Genomic DNA, 15,000 nt, shown 5'->3' on the forward strand with positions numbered 1-15,000 from the left:
GGTAGATCTTCAGAACAAACTCATTTCAAATAAGGTGTATAAATACACCGTCATCTCAGTGTAATCAAGTGTATTACTGTTGTCTGTCTTTAACCACTGTCAAAGCATTACTTAAATAAGACATATTCCATTTTAATTGTCAAAATGACTTCTTGGGAAAATACAACATCCTGGACAGTGGTGGAAAAAGTACCCAATTTTCATACTTGAGTAGAAAGTGACTCAAGTAAAAGTGAAAGTCACCCAGTAAATCCTACTTGAGTAAAAGTAAAAAAGCATTTGGTTTTAAATATACTTTAGTATCAAATGTAAACATAATTGCTAAAATATACTAAAGTATCAAAAGTAAAAGTATAAATCATTTCAAATTCCATATATTTAAATTTACGGATAGCCAGGGGCACACTCCAATACAAATAATTTGTGTTTAGTGAGTCTGCCAGGTCAGATGCAGTAGGGAAGACCAGGAATGTTCTCTTTAAGTGAGTGAATTGGACCATTTTCCTGTCCCGCTAAACATTCAAAATGTAATGAGTACTTTTGGGTGTCAGGGAAAATGTATGCAGTATAATGTACATTATTTTCTTCAGGAATGTAGTGGAGTAAAAGTAAAAGATGTCAAAAATATAAATAGTAAAGTAATAGTAAAGTAAAGTACATATACCCTTTACTTTAAAGTATTTTTACTTAAGTACTTTACACCACTGATCCTGGATATGCAAATCGTCCTTATTGGGTGGATTCACGCAACTTCAATCCCAGCAACAATGCATGTCTGTCATGTTCAGTTCCAATCACAGACTGATTACTCAGAGACCTCCATATCGACTGTTATATCTTTCCTCTCTCTGTCTCTCTCTCACACTTCCTGTCTCTCACTTTCTCTCACTCTCTCTCGCTCTCTCTCTGTGTGTGTGTGTGTGTGTGGACACCTTTTCCTATACTTGTGAGTACCAAAAGTTCTCACAAAAATAGTAAACCAACTAAAACCTCAAATACACCTAAGTTCTCCTGCAACCGGGTGATCAAATTAAGATCCTACAAGTGTATCTGTCTGTCTCACTCACCCAAGGAGACACACACACATACACTTTCCCGAGGTCTTCGTAGCAGGAGAGAGTGGGAGCTGTTTAGCACAGGGATGAGATGAGATGCCGTTGACATGGAAACCACATGAATTTACAGTGTGGCAAAGTGGTGAAATCACCTTGATGACAGGAACATTCAGATCCTTCTCAAATATATCAGGTCATCTAGTGCCAACTGCCATATCCATGATAACATACTAATACAGAACCTAGTATTAAAGAACCTAATGGCTATATGCCAGAGATCAAATACATGGACCAGCTAATAATGTGACACTGAACTGAAGGAGAGGAGATTACATCTGCAATGAAGGACAGGCAGTAGTGGAAGTCCCATTTTTCAACTTGTCCATTCCAGCACACCAGGGCGAGTATCAACACAAAGCATCTCAGAGTAGGAGTGCTGATCTAGGATTTGTCCATTTAATCTTATTAATTATGATCTAAAAGGCTAAACTGATCCTAGATCACCACTTCTACTCCGAGACGCTTTGTGGATACAGGCCCAGATATACATGATATAATCCCAGGAGTGTAGATACTCATTATATCTGACTCATAGCAACTTGATGAGGGACATGCTGCTCACCTTTCTTGCGGACCACCTCCTCAGACTCAGGTTTGCGTGTGACAGAAACCACCTTCATCAGCAAACTGTTGCCCCCCTGTCTGATCAGAGACACCACCTGCTTATGGCCCACCTTCACCACGTTCACTCCGTGCACCTGGAACACACACACGCACGAATGCCACACACACATATACACACGGCTGGAGGTCAGCAGACAGAGACCTGAGAGGCAGTGGGGCTAGTCCATGGGGTTGGAGAAGAGACAGGAGAAGAGGAGAGGGGGTGTAGTTACCTCTATGAGGAAGTCTCCTGTCCTAAGCCCAGCCCTCCAGGCCACTCCCTCCACGTCGACAGACTCCAGGTACTGGAGGGCAGGGAATGCAGGTGTTGGGGTGAACTCCTCAATAGGCGTCTCAGCTGGGAATACACAGAGAGAATGACCAAATATCCAAACATGGATAGATGTTTGAACACAAGAAATACACATACAGTATTAATTTTGGAATCCACCGTAAGGTACACTGAAACGTGAGAGTATCACCCACGCACATCTGCCATGGAAAAGAGAACACACCTTAAGCTCATAGAGGTACACATAGAAGTAGATACACACAGCAGCCTGTAAGTGAATGTGTGTTTATAATAGAGTGAGTGATGGCTTATATTGATTTATTTCACCTTTATTCAACCAGGAAGGTCAGTTGAGAACAAGTTCTCATTTACAACTGCGACCTGACCAAGATAAAGCAAAGCAGTGCGACAGAAACAACACAGAGTTACACATGGAATAAACAAGCGTACAGTCAATAACACAATAGGAAAAAAAAAAAGTTTTTCTACAGTGTGTGCAAATGGCTTGAGGAGGTAAGGCAATAAATAGGACATAGTAGCGAAGTAATTACAATTTAGCAGATTAACTGGAGTGATAGATGAGCAGATGATGATGAGCAGATGATGGTGTGTAAAGTAGTGATACTGGTCTACTAAAGAGTAGCAAAGTAAATAAAAACAATATGGGGATGAGGTAGGTCGATTGGGTGGGCTATTTACAGATGGACTATGTAGGAACGGTGAGGTGGTGTGACAGGGAGAGACCCTTTCACTCAACCATATTACTTGAATCACTCTCACACTGAAAATCAGATTACACACACACACACACACACACACACACACACACACACACACACACACACCTTAGGATAGAGCTACCGTGAACTACACACACCCTTCATTTAATCCAATTGAGTCTGACTATACCACTTAAAAAGGAGAACTCCCAGAGGCACCTGCAATGTGTGTGTGTGTGTGTGTGACATGACCCCACTATGAAAGACATTCTATTCAATTTTATCTGAGGCACATGGGAAGATGGAGGGAGAGAAAGAAGAAGACAAGAGAGGAGAGAGGGAGGGATACATCTAGAGTGGGGGAAAGTTGACTGATGGAAATTGGAAAAGGAGGAGAAAAAGGTAGACAAATTGAAACATTGAAAAGAAAGCTATTGGCTCTACAGTAGACTCCATGTCAACTGTTTGTTGATCAGGAGGAAAGCTACAGACTAGTCTCTCCCTCTCTCTCCAGCCTTCATAGCTTTAGTGTTTAGAGGTAGGGAAAGGAAGAGAGCAAGAGAAAAAAAGTAGAGTAAGAAAGAGATGTAGAGACAGAGAGGGGAGAGAGAGGCAGGTAGCCCAGCAGTTAAGAGCGTTTGGACAGTAATGGAAAGTTCGCTGGTTCAAAACCCTGAGCCAATTAGGTGAAATATTAGTCGATGTGCCCTTGAGCAAGGCACTTAACCCTAAATGCTCCTGTACATCACTCTGGATAAGAGTGTCTGCTAAATTACAAAAATATAAATATAGAGATGGAGGAGCAGCAAACACACTCTGACTCCTGGGTTTGGTGCCCGGGGGTTGCTATAGTAACCAGCATGGGGAGCTGGAACGTGCAGTAGTGTGTGTGTGTGAAGTAGTAGAGGATAAGGACTAATAGTAAAGCTGAGAAAGGAATAAAGAAGAGGGAGGTAAGGTGTGAAAGAAAGAATTAAAGAAAGACAAGAGAAGAATAGAACAAAAAGAAAGACAGTGAAGGAATCAATGAACGAGGAGAAATAAAGATAAAAATTGGAGAGAAATCATGTAATTTCCGTCTCCCTGAATACAATGTGTGAGGAACAGATGGGGATTCAACGGACAGTTCATTTTAGGATGACGCCACCACAAAGGCTAGACAGACACACACATACACACACTCAGAGAGAGACAATGTGGTGTTGATCAAAGCCAGTCGTGTTGGTTCATAGGTAAATAAGTCATACTGTGTGACTCAGTGAAAGAGGTCTAGAACTCCTCACATCAACCCACCACATCTCATACCCCACACTCAGAACACCTGCAGAGGGGCTCACAGACCTGTAATGACACACACACAGACAGCCTATGACATGAAGAAAGTAGCTAGCAGGGCCTTGGAGGCAGCAGTGACAGTGATCAAAACAGCCTGCTTTAGTAATAAGGTATAAAGTCAAGCTTTGTGAAAATATGTGTTTGGAGCTCCAGGCTGGTCCTGGAGGTATAGAGAGAGAAGTTGTCTGTTCCAGTCTTATGGCCCATCACTAAAACACTTGATTAATTAGCAAAGGTATTCACCTAGGTGTGAGTGTGTGTGTGTGTTTTCTACCTTTGGCTCCCCGCAGGACGAAGCCGAAGCCTTCGTTTTCTTTCTTCTGCAGCATAGCATTCTTCTCCTCTATGATGTAATCACTGGAGAGTAGAGAGGAGAGGGACAGCAAGTAAGAGTCCAGCAACAAGTTCACAGAGAGAAGAGACAAAGAGACAAAGGGGGGAATGAAGAAAAGGGGAGAGAGAGCTAGGGATGGTAGAGAAAGGGGGACAGGGATGGGAGGAGAGGGACAATGAGAGAGAGAAAGAGGTAAGGAAAGAGAGGGCTAGATAGAGGAGAGAAGGATAGGGAGCAGAGAGAGCTGGGTGGGGGGGATGTAGGGAGAGAGTAACCCAATGGCTTTGCAAACAAACAAACACACCCGAACCTCCTTCTCTGATGACCCAATCAACTTAAAAGCCTAGCTCAAGGTTATCTTGAGGCTGTACAGTACCTAGATTGTGTGTATTTGTATATGTGTGTGTGTGTGTGTGTGTGTGTGTGTGTGTGTGTGTATGTGTGTGTGTGTGTGTATATGTGTGTGTGTGTGTGTGTGTGTATTTGTATATGTGTGTGTGTGTGTGTGTGTGTGTGTGTGTGTGTGTGTGTGTGTGTGTGTGTGTGTGTGTGTGTGTGTGTGTGTGTGTGTGTGTGTGTGTGTGTGTGTGTGTATGTACAGGATAGTACTAGCAAATGCAATGTAATGATGTGTAATGCGGGCCTTTCATCACCAGTGTTGTCTGTGTGTTCCCTCCTAATGACTGAAATTCCAGGGATAGGAGATAAGAACAGAGGACTTAGCCTCTCCCATTCAGGAGGAGAAAGAGGAGGAGAAAGAGGAGGAGAAGAGGAAGAGGAGGAGGAGAGAAGAGGAAGAAGAGGAGTGCGTGCTTGCTTGCAGAGAAATATTAAATTATCTCACGACTAATAAGAGAGTCGTCACAAGTGTGCGTTTTGTTTATGTGAGTGAGTGTAGGTTGTGTGTGTGTGTGTGTGTGTGTGTGTGTGTGTGTGTGTGTGTGTGTGTGTGTGTGTGTGTGTGTGTGTGTGTGTGTGTGTGTGTGTGTGTGTGTGTGTGTGTGTGTGTGTGTGTGTGTGTGTGTGTGTGTGTGTGTGTGTGTGTGTGTGTGTGTGTGTGTGTGTGTGTGTGAGTGAGTGAGTGAGTGAGTGAGTGGTGAGTGAGTGAGTGAGTGAGTGAGTGAGTGAGTGAGTGGTGGTGAGTGAGTGGGTGAGTGAGTGAGTGAGTGAGTGAGTGGTGAGTGAGTGAGTGAGTGAGTGAGTGAGTGAGTGAGTGAGTGAGTGAGTGAGTGAGTGAGTGAGTGAGTGGTGAGGAGTGAGTGAGTGAGTGAGTGAGTGAGTGAGTGAGTGAGTGAGTGAGTGAGTGAGTGAGTGAGTGAGTGAGTGAGTGAGTGAGTGAGTGAGTGAGTGAGTGAGTGAGTGAGTGAGTGAGTGAGTGAGTGAGTGAGTGAGTGAGTGAGTGAGTACAATATTATGTCAGTTCATACCAGACAATTCAATCCTCAAAAACAACAGCACAACAACACTCTGAAGTCACACAGTAAAAGTAGCAACATGTCCCATTCTCAGCAACACCCATATACTGTTGACTGACTGACTGTCAGATCCCACGGCTGACACCAGACAGCCCATAGAGTTAGTGAAGCAGAAGAGTGAGAGTGTCAGTGTCGCAAAAGTCCCTCTGGTTAGTAGACATCTCAACACCATACACACTGGCATGGGAGATCTGGAGTTTGAACTTGTGTTAACAGTTTGCCACATCTGCTGCCCAGCAACTTACCCAGGGCAGATAGAGCCCCTGCTGACAGAGCCTGGAGACCCGTGAGAAATGCTCCTGTGTCAGGGGGCAGAGGTTGCAGAGATACAGTATCATGCTAAATACAGAGATATACGGTGTATAGATATGCCGGTAGATCAACATCTCTTCCTCTCCTCCCTCTCTCAGCCTACATCCTGCATATTCAACTCCAGCTTAAACGTTACCCATCCATAGTGCCAGTATACCTTGCTTTATGTTTCCATTCAACCAACCATGTTCTCAATCTCTCTGTTGCATTCACAATTCTATTTCATGAACTCCCATTTAGATACAGCTCAACTCAGGCATTTTGAAAATATCTTCCATACATTCATATGCAAATAAAACACACACTGTAGCAGAATCATATCACACAATGTACGTATTTATAGTCTTACATAGAATAATGTTCCATAAACCCTCTAAGTAGCAATTCACAGCAGCATGCCAAAGACTTCCATTCACATACAACTACATTCTATAGACTTCCATTCACATACAACTACATTCTATAGACTTCCATTCACATACAACTCCATTCCAGACTTCCATTCACATACAACTCCATTCCATAGACTTCCATTCACATACAACTCCATTCCAGACTTCCATTCACATACAACTCCATTCCAGACTTCCATTCACATACAACTCCATTCCATAGACTTCCATTCACATACAACTCCATTCCAGGCTTCCATTCACATACAACTCCATTCCAGACTTCCATTCACATACAACTCCATTCCATAGACTTCCATTCACATACAACTCCATTCCAGACTTCCATTCACATACAACTCCATTCCAGACTTCCATTCACATACAACTCCATTCCATAGACTTCCATTCACATACAACTACATTCTATAGACTTCCATTCACATACAACTACATTCTATAGACTTCCATTCACATACAACTCCATTCCAGACTTCCATTCACATACAACTCCATTCCATAGACTTCCATTCACATACAACTCCATTCCAGACTTCCATTCACATACAACTCCATTCCATAGACTTCCATTCACATACAACTACATTCTATAGACTTCCATTCACATACAACTCCATTCCAGACTTCCATTCACATACAACTACATTCTATAGACTTCCATTCACATACAACTCCATTCCAGACTTCCATTCACATACAACTCCATTCCATAGACTTCCATTCACATACAACTCCATTCCAGACTTCCATTCACATACAACTCCATTCCAGACTTCCATTCACATACAACTCCATTCCATAGACTTCCATTCACATACAACTCCATTCCAGACTTCCATTCACATACAACTCCATTCCAGACTTCCATTCACATACAACTCCATTCCAGACTTCCATTCACATACAACTCCATTCCATAGACTTCCATTCACATACAACTCCATTCCAGACTTCCATTCACATACAACTCCATTCCAGACTTCCATTCACATACAACTCCATTCCATAGACTTCCATTCACATACAACTACATTCTATAGACTTCCATTCACATACAACTACATTCTATAGACTTCCATTCACATACAACTCCATTCCAGACTTCCATTCACATACAACTCCATTCTATAGACTTCCATTCACATACAACTCCATTCCAGACTTCCATTCACATACAACTCCATTCCATAGACTTCCATTCACATACAACTACATTCTATAGACTTCCATTCACATACAACTCCATTCCAGACTTCCATTCACATACAACTCCATTCCATAGACTTCCATTCACATACAACTCCATTCCATAGACTTCCATTCACATACAACTCCATTCCATAGACTTCCATTCACATACAACTCCATTCCATAGACTTCCATTCACATACAACTCCATTCCATAGACTTCCATTCACATACAACTCCATTCCATAGACTTCCATTCACATACAACTCCATTCCAGACTTCCATTCACATACAACTCCATTCCACAGACTTCCATTCACATACAACTCCATTCCATAGACTTCCATTCACATACAACTCCATTCCATAGACTTCATTCACAACAACTCCATTCCATAGACTTCATTCATATTCTATAGACTTCCATTCACATACAACTCCATTCCAGACTTCCATTCACATACAACTCCATTCCATAGACTTCCATTCACATACAACTCCATTCCAGACTTCCATTCACATACAACTCCATTCCACAGACTTCCATTCACATACAACTCCATTCCATAGACTTCCATTCACATACAACTCCATTCCATAGACTTCCATTCACATTTCCACAGACTTCCATTCAATTCTCCATTCACATAGACTTCCATTCACATACAACTACATTCTAGACTTCATTCACATACAACTCCATTCCAGACTTCCATTCACATACAACTCCATTCCATAGACTTTCACATACAACTCCATTCCAGACTTCCATTCACATACAACTCCATTCCATAGACTTCCATTCACATACAACTCCATTCCAGACTTCCATTCACATACAACTCCATTCCAGACTTCCATTCATTCCATTCCAGACTTCCATTCACATACAACTCCATTCCATAGACTTCCATTCACATACAACTCCATTCCAGACTTCCATTCACATACAACTCCATTCCAGACTTCCATTCACATACAACTCCATTCCATAGACTTCCATTCACATACAACTACATTCATAGACTTCCATTCAGACTTCCATTCACATACAACTCCATTCCAGACTTCCATTCACATACAACTCCATTCTATAGACTTCCATTCACATACAACTCCATTCCAGACTTCCATTCACATACAACTCCATTCCATAGACTTCCATTCACATACAACTACATTCTATTTCCATTCACATACAACTCCATTCCAGACTTCCATTCACATACAACTCCATTCCATAGACTTCCATTCACATACAACTCCATTCCATAGACTTCCATTCACATACAACTCCATTCCATAGACTTCCATTCACATACAACTCCATTCCATAGACTTCCATTCACATACAACTCCATTCCATAGACTTCCATTCACATACAACTCCATTCCATAGACTTCCATTCACATACAACTCCATTCCAGACTTCCATTCACATACAACTCCATTCCACAGACTTCCATTCACATACAACTCCATTCCATAGACTTCCATTCACATACAACTCCATTCCATAGACTTCCATTCACATACAACTCCATTCCATAGACTTCCATTCACATACAACTCCATTCTATAGACTTCCATTCACATACAACTCCATTCCAGACTTCCATTCACATACAACTCCATTCCATAGACTTCCATTCACAGACTTCCATTCACATACAACTCCATTCCAGACTTCCATTCATACAACTCCATTCCATAGACTTCCATTCACATACAACTCCATTCCAGACTTCCATTCACATACAACTCCATTCCACAGACTTCCATTCACATACAACTCCATTCCATAGACTTCCATTCACATACAACTCCATTCCATAGACTTCCATTCACATACAACTCCATTCCACAGACTTCCATTCACATACAATTTCATTCCATAGACTTCCATTCACATACAACTCCATTCCACAGACTTCCATTCACATACAACTCCATTCCATAGACTTCCATTCACATACAACTCCATTCCATAGACTTCCATTCACATACAACTCCATTCCATAGACTTCCATTCACATACAACTCCATTCCATAGACTTCCATTCACATACAACTCCATTCCATAGACTTCTATTAACATACAACTTCATTCCATAGACTTCCATTCACATACAACTCCATTCCATAGACTTCCATTCACATACAACTCCATTCCATAGACTTCCATGCAAGAGCTTTGACATTCTCTCCTATTCAGCTGCTGTAGCTCTCACATAATCTTCATGACTCACTATGTACCCATTGTTAAAGCGGTGGAGAACTGCTCTCTCTCTCTCCCCAGCAATGCTCTGATACCAAGCGCCTCTCTCCTGACAAGCTGACTCTGACATTTACAGTGAATTTACATCATGACACAGTCCTATAGCAGCTCCTCTTCTACTGTCCTCTCTCTCAGCCTGCACATATGATTTACATTAGAACTAGCACTCATACGCTCCTTTATTACAGACGTCCTATAAAATACATTTCAGAGAGAGATTCACTTATAGTGTATTACATTTAGTAAACCGTTTAGTATTTGATCCAATATTCCTAGCATGCAATGACTACATCAAGCGTGTGACTACAAACTAATTGGATTCATTTGTATTTTGTTTTGGTTGTGTTTCGGATTATGTTGTGCCCAATAGAAATCAATGGTAAATTATGTATTGTGTCATTTTGGAGAAACGTTTGTTGTAAATAATAATATAATATGTTTCTGTCCACTTCTTCATTAATGTGGATGCTATCATGATTATGGCTAATCATGACTGAATCGTTACAGAAGAGTATACTGTATATTTGTAGGCCTCCTTGCTCGCACACGCTTTTTCAGTTCTGCCCACAAATTTTCTATAGGATTGAGGTTAGGGCTTTATGATGGCCACTCCAATACCTTGCCTTTGTTGTCCTTAAGCCATTTTACCGCAACTTTGGAAGTATGCTTGGGGTCCTTGTCCATTTGGAAGACCTATATGCGACCAAGCTTTAACTTGATGAGATGTTGCTTCAATATATCCACATACTTTTCCTCCCTTATGATGCCATCTATTTTGTGACGTGCACCAGTCCCTCCGGCAGCAAAGCACCCCCACAACATGATGCTGCCACCCTCATGCTTCACGGTTTGGATGGTGTACTTCGGCTTGCAAGCGTCCCCCTGTTTCCTCCAAACATAACGATGGTCATTATGGCTAAACAGTTCTATTTTTGTTTCATCAGACCAGAGGACGTTTCTCCAAAAAGTACGATCTTTGTCCCCATGTGCAGTTGCAAACCGTAATCTGGCTCTTTTATGGCGGTTTTTGGAGCAGTGGCTTCTTCCTCGCTGAGCGGCCTTTCAGGTTATGTCGATATAGGACTCATTATAATGTGGATATATATACTTTTGTACCTGTTTCTTCCAGCATCTTCACAAGGTCTTTTGCTGTTGTTCTGGAATTGATTTGCACTTTTCCAAACAAAGTACATTCCTCTCTAGGAGACAGAACGCGTCTCCTTCCTGAGTGGTATGACAGCTGCGTAGTCCCATGATGTGTAAGTGTGTGTGTGTGTGTGTGTAAGTATGTTTGTGTGTGTGTGTGTCTGTGTGTGTGTGTGTGTGTGTGTGTGTGCATGTTTGTGTGTGTGTGTGTGTGTAAGTATATGTGTGTAAGTATGTGTGTGTGTGTGTGTGTGTGTGTGTGTGTGTGTGTGTGTGTGTGTGTGTGTGTGTGTGTGTGTGTGTGTGTGTGTGTGTGTGTAAGTATGTGTGTGTATGTATGTATGTATGTGTGTAAGTTTGTGTGTGTATGTATGTATGTGTGTGTGTAAGTATGTGTGTGTATGTACGTGTGTGTGTGTGTGTGTGTGTGTGTGTATGTATGTGTGTGTATGTGTGTACGTGTGTGTATGTGTGTGTGTGTGAGTGTAAGTATTTGTGTCTATGTGTGTGTGTGTGTGTGTGTGTGTGTGTAAGTATGTGGGTGTGTTTGTGTGTGTGTATGTGTGTGTGTCTGTGTGTGTGTGTCTGTGTATGTATGTATATGTGTTTGTGAGTGTAAGTAAGTATGTGTGTGTGTGTGTGCATGTATGTGTGTGTGTGTTTTAGATTTGCTAACTTCAAATTAATGACTCGGGACGTCGGTTTTGATAAGAAAGCTTCTTTTAGTAAGAATACTTGTTTACGTTACATTTAACAACAATGGTTTTGGTACAGAGCAATGCAGGTAAGATGCTGTCGGAAAGTCAGCCACAATCACCCAACACCTGCACATAATTGGCGCGTTATCACTCATTCCTCTCACAAGGCATTCTGGGACTTGCAGTCAAAAAACGTAATTCAACACAAGCCAATACAATTACATATGCAAATAAATCTAAAGAAATATCTTTACAGATACAGCTCAAAGAATAAACTTAAACATTAACTCAAACACATTAAAGTTAAAACATCCTCCCCCCCGATGAACATTTGTGTTCATCTAGATCTCTAGGCAGTATATCAACTGAATAGGTCTCCTCAACAAAGTCCCTGAAGCAGTACGAACTGAACATGATCTAACTAAGCCATCTCGGCCTGGAAACAGTTCCTCAATCTTTCCTAGTTTTCAGGTTTGTCTGGGTGTGTTATCTTCTCCAATGAGTACAACGTCACCCGCCTTCAGTGGGGTGGGCTGTGGTGTGTCACAGCGGTGTGCTGACTTTAGATCCAGCAAGTAGTCTCTTCGCCAACTGTTCCAGAAACTGGTCACAAGTCTCTGCCTGTACTTCCATCTGCGTGTCATTTCCCGCTTGTGTAACGTTGGGTGCTGAGTGTCACTTGCTCCAGAATGCATCACCTTCTCATGGTGGTACTGTATCAGCATTTCTGAGTATCTGGACTTATTGGGTAGAACCCATGGATGCTGCTCTCTGAATGTGAAGTTGGACTGTTGCAGTCCTCCTCCCACACCGAGTAGTTCGTGCTCGTCCAGGAAAGGTCTCAGCTCTCCGATCTTACAGTCATTGTTTAGGCGTTTTCCTGCCTTCAGTAGTTTGATCTCCTGTCTGAAACTCTGTTGTTGTGTTACCTTAATCCAGTACCTTTCTGCATCGAACAGTTCGTCAGCAGTCAGTTCACCTTGCATCTTTATGGTTGTACGAGCATTGGCTATGAATCTCTTTATCCAGGCGGTGACTCTGAACACTCTTTTCAGTTTGCTGTACCTTTCAAGCTCCAACACAGGTTCAGTGCTGTCTGTGCTGTTTGCTGCAAGTTGTACAGTAACCTGGCAACTGGACTTGAGTTCTATATTCACCTCTTCCGGAACCTTGTTATCATCAGTCTCTTCGGACTGATTGGGTGAAGTCAGAATTCTGGGTCCATTCCACCATAGCTCGCTCTGTGTCAAGTTTCGAACAGTTTGTCCTCTGGTAGGGAGGTCAGCTGGATTAGTTTTCCCTTCAATATGTGACCATGACTCTGGATTGGTCAAGGACTGGATCTCCGTCACTCTGTTCACAACAAACTGTTTCCATTTCTGAGCTGTGCTGCAAATCAAATGCAGCACGATCATCCAGTCTGTCCACATTTTGATCTGTTTTTCTTCCATTTTCAGTGTGGTCATCAAGTTGTTTGCTAGTCTCGCTCCAATCACAGCTCCCATGAGCTCCAGGCGTGGCAGCGTCATTTTCTTAAGTGGGGCTACCCTGGACTTGGATGCGACTAGACTTGTTGTTTCCCTGTCCTGTGACTCACCTTGCAAGTAAGCTACTGCACTGTAAGCCCTTTCACTTGCATCACAGAACACGTGTAGTTTCAGGGTGTGGTTATTCTGTGGCCGCATGTCTGTTCTGTACCACCTTGGTATGGTGAGCTGGTGTAACTGGGGTAGTTCTGAACACCACTGTTGCCATTCTCGTGTCAGATCAGGTGGTAATTCTTCGTCCCAGCTGAGTCCCCTCTCCCACATTTCCTGGAACATGCACTTGATCCTGATGGTGAAGGGAGTTAAGAAACCAAGAGGGTCGAAGATACGTGCAGACGACTGCAGAACACTTCTCTTTGTGTTTTCCTTTTGCCTTAGAATGCTCAGTAGTGGCCTGAGGTCAAACACAAAGTCATCCGTTTCCGGCCTCCATACTAAACCTAAAACCTTCAGCACTAATCCTTGTGTTTGTAACGTCAACGGGTGGTCAGTTGTCGTACTCTCCTCCCATTTCGTTTTCAATTCAGGAGAATTGGTCATCCATTTGCAGAGGTCCATGCCTGCAATCGACAGCATTCGCTTTGCAGTTGTTGTCACAAGGTAAGCCTCTTCAACATTGCGTGAACTTGCAATGAAGTCACCTACGTAGAGTGACTCTCTCAGTATCTCTACAACTTCTGGTTGTTCTGTTTCATATTGTTTCAGGTGCTTCCTGATTGTAGCTGCCAGCCAAAATGGACTTGGGGAAGCTCCAAATACCACTCTTTTCATCCTCAGCACACGCAGCTCCTCTTCATTTTCTCCCCTTGGTGGGCCTGTGAGCCATAGAAATCTCACGGCGTCTCTGTCTCTCTCTGCTAGGGATATCTGCAGGAAAGCTTTCTTGATGTCTGCCATGAATGCGATCTCATGTAGTCTGAACTTTATCAGAACGCTGAGCAGATCCGGATTCAGGTTCGGTCCTGTGAGTAGACAGTCATTGAGAGATGGACAGCCATCTTCATGGGACGAGGCATCAAACACCACTCTCAGTTTTGTTGTCACCTTATCTTCTCGGAGTACTGCATGGTGAGGTAAATAGTATTTTACGTTATCTGCACTTGATGCATTGTCCTTGGGCACGTCCTCTGCCATATCTTGTTGTAAGTAGTCTTCTACTACTTCATTGTATCTACTGTACAACGTCACATCCTTCTTTAGTCTTTTCTTCAGACCTTCAAACCGTTTCTTGGCGATTCTATAGTTGTCTTGGAGTTCTGGCATTTCTCGTTTCCATGGCAACTCCACATGGTATCGCCCATCTTTGAAGGTGGTTGTTTCCTCGAACCTTTGAAGAGCCTCGTTTTCCTCTGAGTTCTGTGTTTTCTCGCTTAGAATACCCAGAGACTCAAGCTCCCAGAATGCATGCAGTTGCTTGGAGACTAATGTGTCTTCATCAAGTGGGATGAGCATGCAGGTTGCCTCGGCGACACTTGACATGGCCACGGGTCCCTGCACCGACCATCCAAAGGTGCTCTCTAAAGCAACTAGCGTCTCCGTCAGT

At 42.6% G+C, this 15,000-nt stretch overlaps 1 protein-coding gene across 1 annotated transcript in view; it reads right to left on the reverse strand.

Annotated features, from left to right (window-relative positions):
- Nucleotides 1–1,633: 1,633 nt before the first annotated feature.
- The window catches only part of LOC115117504 (SH3 and multiple ankyrin repeat domains protein 3-like), a 118,307-nt gene continuing 104,940 nt past the window's right edge, over nt 1,634–15,000 (reverse strand). The window contains exons 12-14 of the mRNA XM_065022146.1: nt 4,339–4,421; nt 1,952–2,076; nt 1,634–1,813 (exon numbers count right to left, since the gene is read on the reverse strand). Coding sequence (XP_064878218.1) covers nt 1,634–1,813; nt 1,952–2,076; nt 4,339–4,421 — 388 coding nt within the window. The remainder of the gene's footprint in view (nt 1,814–1,951; nt 2,077–4,338; nt 4,422–15,000) is intronic.

Source organism: Oncorhynchus nerka, linkage group LG9a (assembly GCF_034236695.1).
Source record: "Oncorhynchus nerka isolate Pitt River linkage group LG9a, Oner_Uvic_2.0, whole genome shotgun sequence".
Classification (NCBI taxonomy): Eukaryota; Metazoa; Chordata; class Actinopteri; order Salmoniformes; family Salmonidae; genus Oncorhynchus; species Oncorhynchus nerka.